At 35.3% G+C, this 19,036-nt stretch overlaps 1 protein-coding gene across 1 annotated transcript in view; it reads right to left on the minus strand.

Annotated features, from left to right (window-relative positions):
- LOC112684255 (protein Wnt-2) overlaps window positions 1-18,152 on the minus strand; it is a 110,572-nt gene extending 92,420 nt beyond the window's left edge. Inside the window, exon 1 of the mRNA XM_025555675.1 lies at window positions 17,582-18,152. Within this exon, the coding sequence (XP_025411460.1) occupies window positions 17,582-17,652 (71 nt within the window). The 5' untranslated portion in view covers window positions 17,653-18,152. The remainder of the gene's footprint in view (window positions 1-17,581) is intronic.
- Window positions 18,153-19,036: the final 884 nt, after the last annotated feature.

A 19,036-nucleotide genomic window follows, 5' to 3' on the forward strand; every position in this document is an offset into this window, starting at 1 on the left:
GATCGGACAAAATAATTTATAATAATACGGTATTGGTGTGATCGAAACACCGGGGGAAAGAAATCTTCATTCGGATCGGTGATATTACGATGGCGTGCTCTTCAATCGTAAAATACTATAATCGTAACGTGAACAGCCCTGGTGGTCCTCCCGTTGCAATCGCTGTGACGCCGACATCCAATGTCCACCTCAATCTCGCCTTCTCACCCTTTACATTTATATTTTTTTTTATTTGTGCTCCGTCCGTTAGGCACCTCGTTTAAAAATAAGCACTAATATTTATCGGTCATAGTTCGATCTATATACACATATATAGGTACTCAGGATCATACCGATTACGTTTCCGTACAGGATTATGGACATATCATGACCACAGCAAATAATGTACACAGATTTATAACCAAAAGGCGACGGTTGAGTAAAATGTAATGCCAATACTGCCGTCATTATTTTCTCTTTGTTAATATTAAACGCGAACTAAAGCTTTAGTACTTAAATTCTAAAATATATACCTTGGGAAGAAAGGAAAAAATGTTGAATCTGTTTTCAAATTTTGTTTCGATACCATAGCACTAATAGAGGTCGGCTGCTTAGTAAAAATAATTTAAAACAAATTCATTATAACATAATTATTATATAATATTATTATTATTATGAGTATTATTTGTATATTGGCAACTCGTTCTGGTGCATACATAAAATATGGGCAAACGTAAATTGAGCCCAATGAAGGGAAGCAATTGTAAATTGCACCCGGTATTTTTCAGGTACAAATTTCTGTATAGTAAATTGTGCCCAATAGAAATATTATTTGTATGATAGTCATTTAGCATTACCCAAACACCACAAGGAGGCTACTATCACTGTCCTCCAAAAAAGTTTTTTTTAGTTTACTTGAAATTAATAAATTAATTAATAAAAATAAGAAAATTAATTTTTTTTTTTAATATTATGGTATTATAGTTTTTTAAATATTTTTTATTAGATTAAAAATGTTAATAATAAAAAATAAAGTTATAAGTTATCTGCCTAGTAATGAGACATCATCTTCACATATTCAGCCCTCGTAATAGTGTTTTCATTATATTATTGAATAATTTCTTCCATATTTTTTAATTTTTTTTTTTTTTTTTGATTTGATGTTTTGAAATATAGTAACAAATGAAATGTATGAACCTATAAGGTTCATTTATACTTTTAATTTTTATATAAATTTCTGATTGTTACTCTAATATTTTATCAATAAAATTATAAATTTGAGGTTACTTAGATAGTAGATACTATGGGTGCAATTGACAATACCCATTTTAAACCTCGAAAAGTTCCGGGTGCAATTTACTATACCTATTTTAGAACAAAAAAAAATCCTGGGCGCAATTTACTATAGTATTTTTACTACCTATTTAATGTGGGCGCAATTTACAAGCACCCTAAAATATAGGGTATTATAAATGTTATATCGTCGTGTGCTCTGTTACTATAGTTACTGTATTATTACTGTCATCGAATAGATTCTAAAAATGATTTTTTGAGAACTTTACCCCTGCCACCCTCATATCGCCAACCTACGTAGAATAACGATAATTTCAACGTTCTCGACCAGCGTTGTGACGTGGAATTTCTGATCAATATATTCATAAGCGTGTTTATAGCTATTGGATTTTCATTACATTTCTTACGGCGGTAGAGAGAAACTACATCCATTCGTAAAACCAATAACTCATGGCTGCTGGCTCCTCTCAGCATATTTAATGCTAAAACGCAAATTTCCGATGAATTCACCGAATGTCACATTATTGAAAGGCTTTTATATTTTTCGCGCGAACAAAGGATATTATTTTAAGCGGAGGCAGGCAGTGGCGGTGACTAAAAGCCATCGCAGGATTATTGCTTTGTGTTGCTCTCGTATGTTTCAACCGAATGTGTCAGAAAAATCCAATACCCTTCATCATTATGTTCATTACGAAATTCATCATTTACCTCTCCATTACTGCAGTATTATACCGTGTACATATGTTTAAATATGTTTACGCGTAGTCGCTTTCATGGGTGTTGACCAAAGTCTACAGATGAAATTATTAGTTTATTTTAATTTTGATAACCTACTGAAGTGATTTCCTGAAACTTATTATGTCAGTAGTGTAATTTGTGGGAAAGTGAATTAATATAGATAACTACAAGTGTCAGCTTGGTCGTTACAGTGTGATTGGTCCAACCAGTGTACAGTGGAACCTCACTATCTCGAACTCCGGTATCTCGAAGTTTCTATATGTCGAAATTTTATTATTACAGTCCCGATCATTCAGTATTGAACTTACGTATTTAGTTATTTTAGTAAATCGAATTTCCATATTTCTATATGTAGAATTTTTCTAAAGTCCAATTCATTATCGGTACCCACCACCTATTACGATTCCCTAACTTGAATATATGACAGATTAGATAAAATATAAAATGCCCAGACTATAAAATATAAGATAAATGACAGAGTTTCTACACACAACGTAATAACGTTTATACTTATAGTTCAACTAGTGACCGATAATGGCGATAAAGTTACACTTATATTAATGAACTTCGAATATACATTCAATAACAGTCAGAAGTTTTTGACATTTTTTTTGCACTTAATAGTTTAAGTAGTTTTATTGAAAATACTTCTAATACTAAACAAAAACAAACAAAAATGACAGATTTTCTATTTTCATATAAAATAATGTATACTTAACCAAACGGCGAGTACTAATAATATTTATACATATATAAATATATTCTATATTATAAATACACATTTTTCCCAATAATTAAATATTTTTATTTAAAATTTTATTTATGTTTTAAATTTCCTCTGTAACTCGAAGTTTCGATAAGTCGAATTTGTTTTTGTTTTGGTCTCTTGCAACTTCAAAATATCGAGGTTTCACTGTCATATATTTTGGGTGTTATCTTTTTTTTAAAAGACTGTAGATGTACCAAACAAATGGGTATTTATCTCAAACACCACATCCCCAACTATTCAAATTAATTATTTCACTATTAATCTTGCAGATAAATTTCCTAGTGGATTAAAAATAAATTTTTAGCATATCTTACTCTATTTCTATACAGTCAAACAGAAAACATAAATACTTACTCAAATTATGTACTAAGTAACTGAATTATCATGCCCCATCTAAGTATTTTACTATTTTAGATTAGAAAAATTACTATTTAGGTGTAACCAATTTTTTTTTTTTTTAATAGACATACATTCTAATAATATTTATTTTTATTTATTTATTTGGAATATTTTAGTTGAACACTTTTTATTATTATCATTTGTTTAAATGACATATATTAATTTATATAAGCCTTAATCAGTAGTAATAAAAATCAACATATTAAACAAAGTAAAATATTTCCTTAGGGATAAAAAAGTGGAAATATTTGTACTCCTAGTTTAAACTGTTTCGACCTTTAAAATACGATGTTCAAAAAACTCTCTTCTTATTGCATAACCAGATAATTAGAACACGATGAAAAATTTCATACGTTTTGTCGTTTTCGAGATGTAACTATCAGTGAGAAAATGTATGATATTTGAATAATGTTCATAGATTATGTTGTATAGTTGTATAATTGTGTATATGGTGCATTGCCAACAATTGATTTTTTTCATCACTCGATTCTTGTATAATTGTTTTTATTTCGCTTGCCATCCCAATGACTAAAACCGAATTGCACATTTTCATAAAGTATTAGTTGTATTATTCTTTTTTTAAACAAAATACAAAACAAATTGCACATGTATTGCAGCCGATAAGTATTAGGGAGTATTAAATATGCGAGTATCGTTCCTTTCGAAAACTCGTTCGCATTGCGGCTCGACGTACGTATACACATTAAGTAAAACAGTTGCCATCGTACGATTATAATATAATAATAATCATCATAGCCACGACCGTATTACTCATGAGCGCATATTTTCATGCAACGTCTTCCATAAAAATGAAAAAATATGAAATAACTCTCACTGAATTTAAATGTGTCTCGTCCGGCTCCAATACAAATTTTTAACAATCTGGATTCTTCAATAATCGTTTCCATACTTTTTTCAATGAACTGCGGCCACAATAATTGTCTTAAGCCAACGAACCACCAATTATTGGTGGTCCGATGGTTTCAGATCCTTTACAATTTGGATTTTGGAAGTGTAGAAAGGAGTCATTCACAATGTCAAAAATGCATGTGTACAAATGAACATCTTAAGGACATACACTTCGAGACATGATATTTTGAACTTTTGGACTACTTATGGCATAAAATGTAAATCCTGTTTTCTACAGTTCAATTGTATGTGTGTTCAATTTTTTTTTCTTTCGTGAGATTTATTGAAAATTTTCCTGTTTTCCTCCGGAAGACCCTACGTATAGTACATAGTGTTGGCGGAAAAACTATTTTCCGGTCGCGCTCATCTACAATTGCCGCACACCGACTGTGTTCGAGTCCCGTCGCGGTCGAATCGTGTACGGTACGCGTTGTACACATTATAGGTACTATTTGTATACATCATCACGTTACCGGCGGAGAACAGCACCTGGTCACACAGGTATATAGACATGCGTACGTGTATTATACAAACGCAGTGGAGACCGGTAACGTTATCCGGCTACCGTAATGGTATCCCGCTGGCGCTATACACCGATATAGCTATTATATTGTACATGTATGTACGCGTGTACTACACGAAAATTTCAGGCACCCAACCGAGACGCGGACACACGTGGCCTCCTAATGTCCCCATTCACGGGCTTCGCTCTAATTATATTGTCGTTACAGTTTATTGCCGCCGCTGCGTTCCCTCTCGACGATCCCGCGACGACCCCAGCGGGTCCCCCGCCCCGCCCCCCAGCGAACAGGACCTACAACAATAATGATAATATAAATAAAAGATAGGTCGTACTGACATAATACACGTACATTGCAATATAAGGTTATTCATTTCGCACTCCCCCCAACAGGGTTCGAGACGTAGTGACAGAGGTGCAGACAGATAGAAGGGGGGTGAGTGAGAAGGACGGAGAAAGGAGATTCAGCCGACAAAATCGGAGACGAAAAATCGACCGCACAAAAGCCTGTGCGGTGGTTGTTGTTGTTGTTGTTGTTATTATTATTATTATTATTATTATTATTACTTTTTTTTTCTGTACTCCATGAACGTGTAATCCTTAAGTGCGTTTGGCAATCTCTTATTTTCGCCACGGGAACCCCCTATCAATAGGGACGGCTGCTGGTCGTGTGTACACCGCATTGAAAACTGACCGCTATTGGATCGAGACAATGTGTGGATGGCACTGAATTCTAGGTACATGTACTATATTATAATATTATAATGTAGTCCAATAATACGTAATGGTGAAATATTCGCAAAAAAATACTATGTTTATATAAAACGCGATGCGCAGCTAGTTCGAAAACACTAAGCTCTATTTCGTGGAAATTAATTTGTGCGTTGCGATAACATATAAAATGTACACAATGGTCGAATAACATATTTATTCAATTAGATTAACGAACGGACGGTATATTATAGAAAACAACAGATACGGAGGTGACAAATATTCCAAGTGCATCATAAAACGTCTTGTACTGCGATGAAAGTGGTAAGCGTAGACCTTATAGGATGTCAGAAGCTGAGGTACAGTGGTTACCTCCTTGAAAGTTAAAGGAATCCGATTGACCAACAATAACTTTGAATTATTAACAGAACCCGTAGATCTTTCGATGCTACCGTTGTTATCGGGGCGCGTTGTAATCGTAATAATATTATGCTTTTAATCTTCATTATCATGACTACGAACAATAACAATTTTTACGTAGAAAATTTGTTCGTTGATTTCTCACTTAATTAATTAACTTAATAGAAAAAAAAATGTGTGTAGATGTACAATCTGTACTCGTCCACGCTAGTCAGTTCTTATGTTTGGTTTTAAAACGTACGTATATGAATTTAATACAGTACTGTACGTTTATTGCAGTTTACCACAAGTGAGTATTTATCGACACGCGATTGATATCGAGCAGTTTAACATAATATTCGATTCCGCGGATGTTAAAAATTCCTAACATCGTCGACGGTTTATTGAATATACACTATTATTATTATTTTTTTTTTTTTTTTTTTTTTTTTTGTGGTTACTTCTATAATCGATAGCATTTTTATAATTTTTTTTCTATTAAAAAACCAGTTTTCATAACGCGTTTTTTATGGTGATGAAAGGTTCATTGATAAAAATAAAAAAACTATTCGGCAAACAAATATAACTACACCAGTGGTGGACTTACCACCATCGTCGCGTTTAAAATATTATCTTTCACCGAAACAAAAAAAAACGGAAACTAAATCTGAGCACTAAACATACATGTATAGCACACGAGTGTATCTTAACTGACGACGAAGATGGAACTATTTGTATTATATACGTGTAGAACAAATGTTGCGCACGTGGTTTTAACCACACAGAATGCGTTGCTCCGGAGCCTTTTGAAATGATACGGGTTTCGCCGATTACTCTTTTTACGTGCAAAAAAAAAAACCCCCAAAATATACCGCGAGATTTTGATTCGAAAAGTGTTCAGAAGAACACCTGGACGCATGTAAAATGTATATACGTAACATTCGATACGTTTGCACATAACATAATATCATGTAATTTTTTAATACACTGTACTAGGTTGTTTTCTACCACATTGGATACCCTAGAGGAAAAGAAAAAAATACATTGTTTTTTAGTTGGTATTTACCCGCCCCGGACAGATGTTGCACGCGAACTAAAAGCAATAACGATGAACAAAAGGAAAAAAAATCAATTCTTTTTACTCGAAAATATGGGCAAGTAGGACAGTGTGTAGTTATGTAATAGTTATGTTTCTATTTATTTTTAATTAGTTAGTATTATTAATATATCCCACTATAGAATTTACAATAATTGCCATATCTCCTAGAAGCTGTGTGTAAATAAGGATGATCGGATTCTATTTTTTTTTTTTTATAACGCTTCAAAACAAATTTTAAAAAACAACAACTTTATTATTTCAATTATTATTATAAAATCTGAATACGATTTTTCGCTTTTTAATTTTGTATACAGTTTGATCGATGAAAGCTCAGTACACCAACTTGTAAATATCAGGCTGGAGCCCATGTGTATATCAAATTCTGGTGGTGTTTCATTGAGTTGAGCGCTAATCAACTTGATTGAGTCTTTAAAATTTCTATTTTCGACATTTAAAAACGGTATACAATTATCATTATCACCACATCGAGAAAGGTTGTGTTGAACTCGGGTTTCATCATTTTCTATGAAAAGTATTTGCACAAATTTTTATAACTTATTAATCTCATCTTTCGCAGAAAAATTGTTGACATTTTCCTATAGAATTAAATTATTATTTTTTTTTTCGTTTTTCTGCACGTTTTCAAAAAGTATTACAAACCGTAAGAGATTTAGATTTTTTTCTATAGACTTTCATGATTTTTATCGGCTTGTTTGATTAACATTCTATGTAATCTGTCCGTTAGTCGATATTTATTTAAATATAAAATGTAATATGATAAAATCGTATACTGTTTCTACCTTCCGAACACAAATTGTTTCCGGTGAATTTCCGCCGATCGTAGTACATTGAGTCGCTTAACTCGATTGTTTTCATTTGCGAACGTTTTCGCGTGTTACTTTTCCCGTTCGTTTACGTCCTATCGTCCCGTATACTAATCATATTATAAACTCTATACAGCACTTTGTTTGAGACGAGCGAAAAGATGATACAATATGTATATATATATATATATAAGAAGGAAAAAAGAGGACAAAACTACGTGGAACTACGAGAACAAAACATAGCGTTTACGACGCGATTGACTTTCACGATTTTTTTTTCTTTTTTTCTCCGTTTGACGATGATGACTAGCGGTATTATCGCACTAATGCTCGCGCGCGCGCACGAAAGAGAGAGAGAGATTGAGAGAGATAGACCGAAAGAGGTTGTAATATTAACTGCGCTGTAGCAGTCTTCTTCTCACGGCCCCTTGGGGGTCCGCGCACCGTCGTCAGTTGTCCACCGCGCGCGAACCATTCACGTTATACTATTATTATTATTATTATTATTATTATTATTATTACAACATTATTACCGTCGGGATCGCGTTGAGTGAAATATCACGTCATGCGGCGGCGGCGAATACCTGAAATCTTTATGGCCGTCGGTCGTACACGGGTGGTGTTTGGATCTCATAATAATATAATATTGTTTTACAACCGGCCGGCGTAAATGGAGAGAAAAAAAAATAATGAAAAAGAAAAAAAAACCGAACGACCGCCGACTTTTCGACGCGTAAACATCGTGTACAGCGAATAAAATATGTACCAAGTTCACCAACTACATAGGTATAAGCACGATGCGCCCATATGTCGTTTTTGTTACACGTTTATATCGTACAGGGTGATTGTTTCATTGCGACCCTGACGCTTTTCGCGCACGGCTACGTAGAACATGCTTCTAGGTACACCGCGGTTGTTGTGTACGACAGTGTTTTAACATTTTCCCGATCACACGTACCGCTCAGTACAACGATCATCGTTTACTTTCAAAAGTTTTACACGAAAAAAAAACACTTTTACGCAACCTTCCTACCCCATTACTTTGGTTTGTTTTAAAATAAACCCTTTTATCCGATCCTTTTTGTCGAATTCCTTCAAAAAAATAAATCATGTATTCAATCTTCCTGACAACGTATTAACAGCAACACTATTATTTTTACACCGATTTTAACATGACATTTTGTACTTCCTATTAATCCAATTTATTCTTTTTTTATCATTCCATCAGCTATTTTACTAATCTCCGCTAGATTTGTGTCTTCTTGTATTCATTATTTATTTTCTATTTATAATTTAATCACGGCAATTTGTATTTTTCGTATTTATTAAAATGCTACCACGGGATATATGAAATTACATTTATTCTGTGATGCTTCTTTAACCAGTTTTTACCAGTAATCTACGTGGTACATGTAATAAGAATCATGTACGTTTGTTAAAAAATAAATAAATATTTAAGAAAATATGAAAATAATTCACGTTTTATTTTCGTTAGGTATATATAATTCAGCAGACTATCTCCTAAAAACAATTTTTTTTTTTCAAATTTTTCTGATTCTAGATGAATATTATTCATTTTTATTTCTAATAAAAATTACTTTATATGATAATCATTGTTTTACGTGATTTACCTACATACTGTTACAAAAGAGTTTATTTTCTTTCGTTGAGTACCCTCTTTAGGATCCGCTCTGAATATACATAAAATCACCCATTACTTGTATAGTTAACACTTGGCACGATGGTGTTCACTTCGATAGCGAGCAACGTGCAGTAAACAATCGTACGGAATAATCGAGCACCAGATTTTCGATCGATTCAATTAAAAATATATTTTTAGTCTACGATATCACGATACATACACAGTACAAACGAAAACATATGAACCAGTCTCTATTTTTTGTGTGCAGTAGCAAATTTTAAGTGTACAATAGCTAATTCAAAAATGTGAAGTAAAAATGTAGTAACAGTACTTGGATGAATAATTATTTGAAATAATTCCCCTAAAAATTGTCTTGGTTCAAAATAAGTTACCGAGTTATATGCTGTGACAAATAGACAAATTTAAGTTTATGGTTACAATTCTCAAAAGATGTTTGTCTAGGTATAGAAAAAAAAAGAAAAAGTGTGTAGAAGCAAAATTTACCTTAATGGCCTATAAAAGCTGAAAAAGAAGAAGAAAAGAAGCAGTAAAATTTACACGAAATAGAAACTGACTCGAGCCATAGTAAAAATGCAGACTTTTCCCCCCAAATGATTATTGTTTTTTGGATAGAAAAGACTATATAATATTATAATACAATAGTATACATATATAATATGTAGGTGTTGTAGTTACAGGAACACATTACGTACATATACGTTTAAAAGTATGTATACATATGTAGATAATCATGTATACAGGGCGCTTCTGAATTGGATGAGGTCACTAGTATTTACATATTCACTGTGATAGCTCAATGAAAATTTTTTTCAATTTTTTTTTTCTATTTATAAAATCATTAAAAAGTATTGCTTTTAGAATATTAAATATCAATAGAAGAAACTGTGTTAATCAATCATGTATGTCAACTGACAATACACAATTATCATCGTTATTTATCTTGTAGTGTACAAATAGATGTGTCGTACAACTTTTTTTTATTCGGCACTCCAAGTGTCAAAAACGCGTGACAAGCGCATAAACGGCGCGACGCCTCGATTTGTACGTGCATTTTGCAGAAAAAAAAACAACTAGAGTGTTTGCATGTATAAAATAATATTTTTAAAATAATTCGAATAAACCAAAAAAATCTTCATCGGGTCATCGCAGTGAGTTCACACACACACACACACACACACACACACACACACACTAGTGACGTCATCACTGACGTCAAACACCCTATATACATATAATTACGTTTCATGTACTACATCGTTCGACAGCTATCGGACACAACGGGTACGATGACGCGAAGCAAAGGACGCGGTACGACTATATGTATGCACAGGGCGGCGAGCAGCAAGCAGATCGTTAGCGCCACGCTGCAATGATTTTTGAGCGAGTTCCATTATTTCGGTTCGATAACACAGCGTTTAATGTGCATTACACGTTCGCCGAGGAGAACTTGATTTATCGGTTAAGGTGCGCACACGTACACGCGGCAGGCGTACGTACGTTGCACGTATATTCGTGAACGCGGTACACACGTGTAAGGTACTGTTTAACTAACAAGGCGAATTCATTATTGCATCGAAACAAACGAAATAATGAATTCGCGAGTGCGCCGCGTGCAAGCCGTACGCGCGTAATATTTAACGAACGCGATACGTAGCCGTTACGGACCCGAATTGCCGAGTGAACGTAAGGATTTCAGAGCCACGGTCGTCCGACCCACGAGTTCACGCCGTACGGGTACGTAAATCGCGCGGACACGGGATTTTTACGATTACGCGGTTAAACGTGTGCAATATGCGTGTACAGGTGCGCGACGCGCGCCCGCGAACATTATTACAGTGCCGGGACGAGCACGCATGGCCGAACGATTAATATTATAACAAAAATAATGATCATCGCGCGCGCTGAAAGTATACAACAACGCACGTCGAGTGATTTATCGTCGTCAATTAAAATGAAAAAAATAAAAATAATGTTTATAAGATATATTACGACGTTACGTTGTGTTGCCGAGCGCGACGACACACGTTTCCTACCGACGACGTGCGCCGACAAATCGAAATCTAATCGATCGAACTGGCGCGCGCCGAATACGTCCGACGCGTTATCGCCGCTATTGTTATCTTGACGGTCGGGTTAGGTGGCCGATAGTATATGCAGGGGCGGATTGGCCTATCTTCTCGATGGGCCGGTCTTTGTTTGGACCGCTCTATATTATTATACAATTACCAACAAAAAAGTTTTATTTTACAGAATAAATAAAAATCATTTAAAAAATAAATATATATTTTTTAAGATACATTAAGATCAAACTTCAAGTTCAAGTTGGAACTGATTAATCATGTGACTTATCCAAAACTATTATAGCTATAACTATAGTAAAGTTATTGTAGATTTTACTAATTCAGGGGTAAAACTAAACAAATTTTGAAACTGATGCAAAATAAAGCATTTTTTTGCGAGGGGGAGGGGTAAAATAGTTTATAATAGTTGTGGTTCATGGGCCGGTTTTTTTCATATATCCTGGGCCGAAAATAATTGTCAATCCGCCCCTGCGTATATCGTACTCGATGAAAAATAGGAAGACCGTTTGGAAATCGACGGACGCGCCGTGAAACTTTTACCCGTACGAGTGCGTCATCTCGGCGTATCGTTCACTATGTAGATCTATCGCCGCGCGCAAATCAATCGTTTCAATTCGGTGACGTGTCGCTACGATCTAAAATCGATGATCTTCGAATCGACGATGATCGCCACCGCGCCGTGTCAGTCACCACCAATGACAGCGCCGGCGCGCCGATTCCACGCGCTATGGCCGATCCCATGGGCCTCGTCCGTGCATCATTGAGCGTTGTGCCGGAGGTGTGCACACGGTTAACCTATGCGTTGTTATAGTTCAAAAATGTTTTAGTTTCCCCCCCCCCCCCCCCCGAAAAAAAAAAAAACTTCACTCGTTTCGTTTACTCGTACCACGAATTCGGACTTGACCTTTTACGAGTTATATAATACGTAGTTTGTGTTAATCGAAATACAAGAATTTGTATATAAATATAAATTTCGATTGCATGACTACCCAGATACTAATCAAAAACGGATTAACTAATTCAACCCAAGTCAAGCCAATAATGGTTTGAATTCATCAATAAATTGTGCAATTAACTTAACGTTCTTGGGTTGATTCAAATTGCGAAATTACATTTTCCATTAACTCGGCCACTCTCACTGTTTGCCCGTATTATTTCATACTTATACAAACGTAATTAACAATTGTTGGTTGACGGCAGACAATCTACATCAACAATTCAACGTGTGTAATATGATCGGAATCTAATTTTGAGTAAGAACCTCAGGCCGATACAATGTTATGTAAAGTAGACGATTTATTGGAAAATCTTAATGTACAGTATTAGGTTGAAATATTGTCGTGCGTGAAAACATATTTTGCATGAAATACTACGGTTCAGAACATTGCGTTGGTTGAATTTCAATCAGGTCGGTTGCGATAGGTTAGGACTAAGGCTCGGAACTTTAAGCATTTGCATATTTGTTAGGAGAGAGCATATTGAAATTCTAGTCGATTTAAGTCGATCCATAATACGCAGATTTCAAGTATAAACGTTTTTATTATATAATTTTGCATTTTTCGTTATTTTTTATTGGAATTGGCATATTTTATATTTAAGAACTTTTGTAAGCTTATTTCATAGATTTAATGAAACAATTTTTTTTTTTTATATATATATATAAAATGATAGTTCAACAAAAAATATTAGATATATGACCACCAAAATTCTATATTTTATGTCATTTGAAGAAATTAATTAATTCATCAATGGCTATTTTAGTATTGTTCCTAATACACTTAACAATGATATTATAATCTCGGCTGTACTGAGAAATCGTAATATTGATCGCATAGGGATTCATTTTTATTTAAATTCGCTAAGACATTATTTTCGTACCATAATATAAAGTGGATGTAATCAGTATTTATACATTTATTATACTCAAGATACGCATATTTGAGTACTTTTTAACGCATTAAATTCCAAGCCTTGGTCATAATCATAGGCATGCGCGGACTTGGACTTCGGAGGTGCCAACCATTATTTTGAGTCCTATCTTGACAATACGTATAGTTATATTCAATTAATTATAATGTATAAATAACTAATAATAAAAGAAACATAAGTTTAATTTTTTATTAAATATTGTGGTATATTAGTTCTGATGAATATATTTTCCTTGAATCTTGTATATTTTTCTCATATAGCATTAATTTTTATGATTTGTACTTTTGCAGTCAATTATAATTCTTACATTATCATAAGAAGTTTTTGCGCGAAAATTTAATTTAATTAACATCAGTTGAAATACAGACCCTTTACTCTTAGACTTAAATTATAGGGCCCTATTTACAATATTTCGGGGGTGTCCTTGCACATCCGGCGCTCTGATGGTCGTGACGGAATATCGCAATTCATGTTATGCGTGCCGTTAGTATTAAACCATATTATACACGCGCATACTGGTTAACTGCATTTAAATGACAGCGATGTACATCGGATACACTGCGTAATATCAAATAATAAAATATGTCATAAATAGTGAATTCGAAAACCGAATTTTATCGGTTGGACGTGATGCGACGAGTTCAAAAGGCATTTGAAATATATGTTACAATAATATTATAGTGAAGTGTCGACGGACGACAAAATATCCTTACAACGCAACAAACGACCGTTGTTATACATAACTATGCGGCCATGTTCACGTATAGCATTCGTTTTAGTATCATCGCATAATGTATAAACACAGACGTATGAATATGTACAGACAGTTGTACCTGCACGAAATACGGTTTTCTTTCCCCTTTCACCATCGACCGCGCTACATGTTGTCTACATGGTATGTTTAAGCCGCTGCAAACGCGCATCTGCAGAATCCCGCAGCAGCGGTAGGTGAATCCCCGGGCACCGTCGTCGTCCTCGCACTCACGCGTAAATATACACTCGTAATCCGAGCACAAAAGTTGTCAGCGGTTCCATTGCATTGTCGCTGTTGTACTTTTGTTTAAAGCGAGCGTTTCGAAAAGACGAACAATTTCATCGAAAAATCAATCGTCAACTAACGACCGCAATAAAAACCGTGCCGATTCAACGACGGGGAGCGCGCTGTACACATCATTACACGTACGTACAAGATGCTGCTCAGTGAATGTTTATTACGTATTGTTTGTAAATGTGTGTGTGTGTGTGTGTGTGTGTGTGTACGTTTAGAGAGACAACTGCGAGAGTTTTGCGCGGTCCGTAGCCGCAGGACGTATGTATAGTTACCCGAACGTGTGGTGCGTCTATACATAATATATGCATACATACGTATTATTGCGAACGCGTACGTGTATAATATGATTTGCAAAACAGTTTCTGGCGAATTTGATTTACAATCGATTTTCGACAATAAAACGCCGATAAACATTATATATTATTATTATTATACGTTCATACATAATATACAAATAGATAGATACGAGCTCGCGTGCGTTTGACTTTTTCTTTTCGCTCTCAATTTCTTTAAATGGCATAATTTACGACCGACCGAGTATTTCGAAGCTATTCCCAACTGGTTGTTGTGCACCGCACGCGTATACCGATATAATAAATATGTGTGTGTTTGTATGACTCAAGGGCCAATCTACAGTGGTGGTGCGCACGAACGCATGTGCTGCATGTGTATATTCTATATCTCTCTATATCCGCTATGGAAAACCGCTGATGCCTTTTAGCCGCTACGATTCGTTCGAAATCGTTTCACCAAGACCGTGGATAATAATATTTTGTTCTACACGAACGATTTGCCAACTGTACGTGATACGAAATTGGATTTTCACACACACACACAAACACCGGCAGGTTAAATGGTTTGGTTACAATTACGGTAGGCTGAAAAGTACAATTGTAAATAGTAAAGCAAAGTATCTATGCGTATGCGTAATAGCCCTAAATAAACACACTCTACGTATTATCTTTCTACCATTGTTGTGTTAGAAACATACGACGATAAAAAAGAGCAAAGAGGTGTTATACTCTTAAAAATATGAGAAGACGTTTTTTCTGAAGGCCTTTGATCATATTCCGTTACTTAGGGCATGTTTATGTAAATAAAAAATGATTAGTATTCATTAGATACTTCAAAAAATATGTTTATATTGTCAAACAAAGAATTACAAAGTATGGATATTACATAACGAACGCACACAAACAATATGGGTGACCACAAAGCCACAAAAGTCTATTGTCTATTAACGACATAACTACTCTTTGCCTACACTTCTACATACACAGGGTGTTCAATCAGTATATTTTTACACCCTAAAAATATGGGTTTTTAGTAAATACTACTGTAAACTCTGTACAGTACGTATAGGTATACGTATATGTATATATATATATATATATAATGCATACACCGTCTATATGAGATATTATCGATGTTAATTAGATTTCTCGATGAATCCAGTTCGGCCCGTGTATTTTATACAATATATCGTGACGTAAGTACCTACGTACGCCGAGGATGATGAAAAAATAAAAATAAAACATTCTACGAGTGTGTCCATTACAGATTTTTGTTCGTTGAATTTCCTCTCATATAGGTATATATACGTAATATTTTATACGCATTGAATAACGGAAAGCCCTCCGGGGTAATTCGTCGTGGTCTGGGGTCTGTGAAACGGTTATCGCATTAATCACACAGTGAAAGGGGATGTATCGATTCGGTTTATAAATTGGATTTAAGAAGAACAAAAATCTGGAAAATGTGATTACCTAAGCTTTGTTCAAATTTTGTTGAGCGCACATGTGACATTTTTATTTCAGTCAAAGGTTATAATACCTACCTAAAGAAGTATATTACAATTTATCCAACATGCATTCGTCACAAATGCGGTTAAGTAGAACGGACAAAAAATCATTGTTCTAATGTATTATAATAAATTATGATACTACATTATTTAAAATAATTATATTTTTATAAGTTTACAAGTGAGGATAGAAAAATTATGTAAATTGTTTGATCGTTGATCGTGGCTTTCTCGGTAGAGTTTTTGTATACAGAATGTATTATAGAAACAACAAGCGTTTAAAAATATTTATAATACTACGTTTAAAATAATTTTGAATTTGTTTTTTAATTAGTTATCGATGAAATATGCATAAATATTTTATTAGGAATACCTAATAGCAGAAAATCACTATTGAAAATCGTCAAATATATTGACGGGGTCGTCAATTCTCGAAAAGTCAATGAGGGCTGCAATGGAAACTTATAATTCAACCACAAATTTTAAAGCAGAAATATATTTTATTTTTTATTTTATTTTTTTTTTTTTTTTTATTGAGAAAAGAATATTTACAATCTATGCTTCAAGGAATAATAAGCAAATTTAAAAATAAAATACAATAAAATAATTTACAACTTGATCACATGAGAAGAGAGGTCATCCATGATAGAACCCAACGTTATTGTTATTTTTTTTTTCTCAATTAATTATTAATTATTAACTTTATTTAATTAAAACTAAATGGATTGAACTTTCAATTATTTAATAAGTAACGACACCATTTTCTCTTTAGACAACGTGGGGGATTGCTAGGAAGCGAGTTGGAAGCAAGTTCGGCGATTAAAGGATTAAAATGAGACTGTAATTTTGAGTGAAATTTTTATTATGTTTTGTGACTAATTGATATACTGTTTCTATTTTAAAGTCATTTTGAATTGTGGAATTTGATACGTATCAAGCATAAATATATTTAAATTAAATATATGGAAAAAAAACCTTTAAACTTGTACGTAAAGAATGGTTGACGAATGTATTAGATATTATAATAACTCCCGGTATGCATATTAAACGTTTGGAAGAAATCATCGTTTTTATCCTAGGATGACATAGCTGTATCATCGGTTAGTGACTAATGTATACAGAATTTCTGATAAATAATATGTGTAATGTTACAATTTAGGCTATAGATACGTTATTCCGTCCAGGAAAGAACTGTGGTATGGATTCCTATAGTTGCTACATCGAAATAATTCTTTTTGGGCAGTTTTCAGTGTACAACATATTAAGACGATATTTTTCTTGTTATTGTTATTGCAGTCTGGTGTACGCGAAACCAATAATAACAGACGTCTTGAGTGCGAAACAACGCGATGTTTGAATAAGCACAATAGTAAACGTAAATAAAAATTATGTGCAGATGTGAAAGAAAAAACTCACCTGAAATTGACGGCCAACAAAACGTTCCAAAACAACGCCTTGATGATAACATCCGTCCGGACTGTGCGCATAATGGGCCGGTGGAGCCCTACGAGACCGGAGGCATGCCCCCGTGGCCGACCCGTGCCCGTCGCGGTTATGCCGAGCGGCGACGACCCCCCGAGGACCCGGAGCGTTCGCTTGCCACCGCGTTACGGGCGACGGACTGTAACAGCGGTGGCCGAGAGCACAATTGCCGCAGTGTCGTCGAACATGATGATGTCGAATCTTGAGCAGTCGAAAGTCACCGCGAAAAACCGCACTAGACGCGAGCACCAGGTGCGTACGTACAAGCTAAAGATACGTACATATATCTCGGAATACAATTATTACTTCCGTTTTGGTAAATAATATTGACTGCGCGACGTGAATAATAACGGGTAAAACGCACTAGAAACTACGGCGTTACACGCGATCGAGGAAACCGGAGAATGCACCGGAGACGAGAACGAGCGAGCGCGCGAGGACGGTTCGACGTCGGAGACTTTAATGCCCCACCGCTGCACTCGCCGTCGCCGTCGTAACAGACCTCGTCGTCAGTGACCGTGGGTAGAGGGAAATACGTTTATATGGCCCGACGATCGATGGAGAGAGAGAGAGAGAGAGAGAGAACGACGGAGAAAGGGAAGTAAAAATCCAGAATAAACGAGAGAAAAAGAGAGAGAGGGTGATGGAGAGGGAGACGAATAGAAAGAGACCGCCGGTGCGAGAAAGAGAAAGAGTGATAGATCGACGGACGGAGAGAGACAGGACGACCGTCGCCGCCGCGACACGCCTCCCGAACCTCGTAATTGGTTATACGCCGCGTATATGCGATCCTCGGGCTGACGTGCACGCCTAATAACCGCAGCCCATTATGTCACGGGACCCGGAGACCCCCGCGGGTCATCGTCGCGTACGGTCGCGTAGTCTTTCGCCGCGCGATAGGAGCCGACACGACGCGTTTTCTCGTCAGCGCACGCACATCCAACGTATACACTGCGTGTTATTATACATTACGGGCATCATCACCCTATATGTGCTGGGGAAAAAAAAAAAAACCCGTAAATTATAGTGTTATTCAGGCGCACACGACGTACGTGTACACGTTCACTTATCGACACCCATATCGAAAAAGTTTAAATATACAGCTGTAGCCGTAAAACAGACAAAAGCTATTCGAATAATAAAATCAGATCCGTGTTAAACGTTTCAGCGCTCCAGGGGCAACATTTTTTCTTCGAGGCCACTGGGCAGAGATAGCATGTTAAGTGCAGATAAGGGCGCCCCCTTACTTTTACAAAACTACGCCACCCGGGGGCAATTTCCTCCTTCAACCCCCACTTAATACGGCCCTAAAAATCCTGTTTATCTGATATTATTCCGGTTTCCGTCCGTTTTATTCAAAACGAATTCATATAATTACAATATATTACA

Source organism: Sipha flava, unplaced genomic scaffold, assembly GCF_003268045.1.
Source record: "Sipha flava isolate LNK unplaced genomic scaffold, YSA_version1 247_pilon_pilon, whole genome shotgun sequence".
Lineage (NCBI taxonomy): Eukaryota > Metazoa > Arthropoda > Insecta > Hemiptera > Aphididae > Sipha > Sipha flava.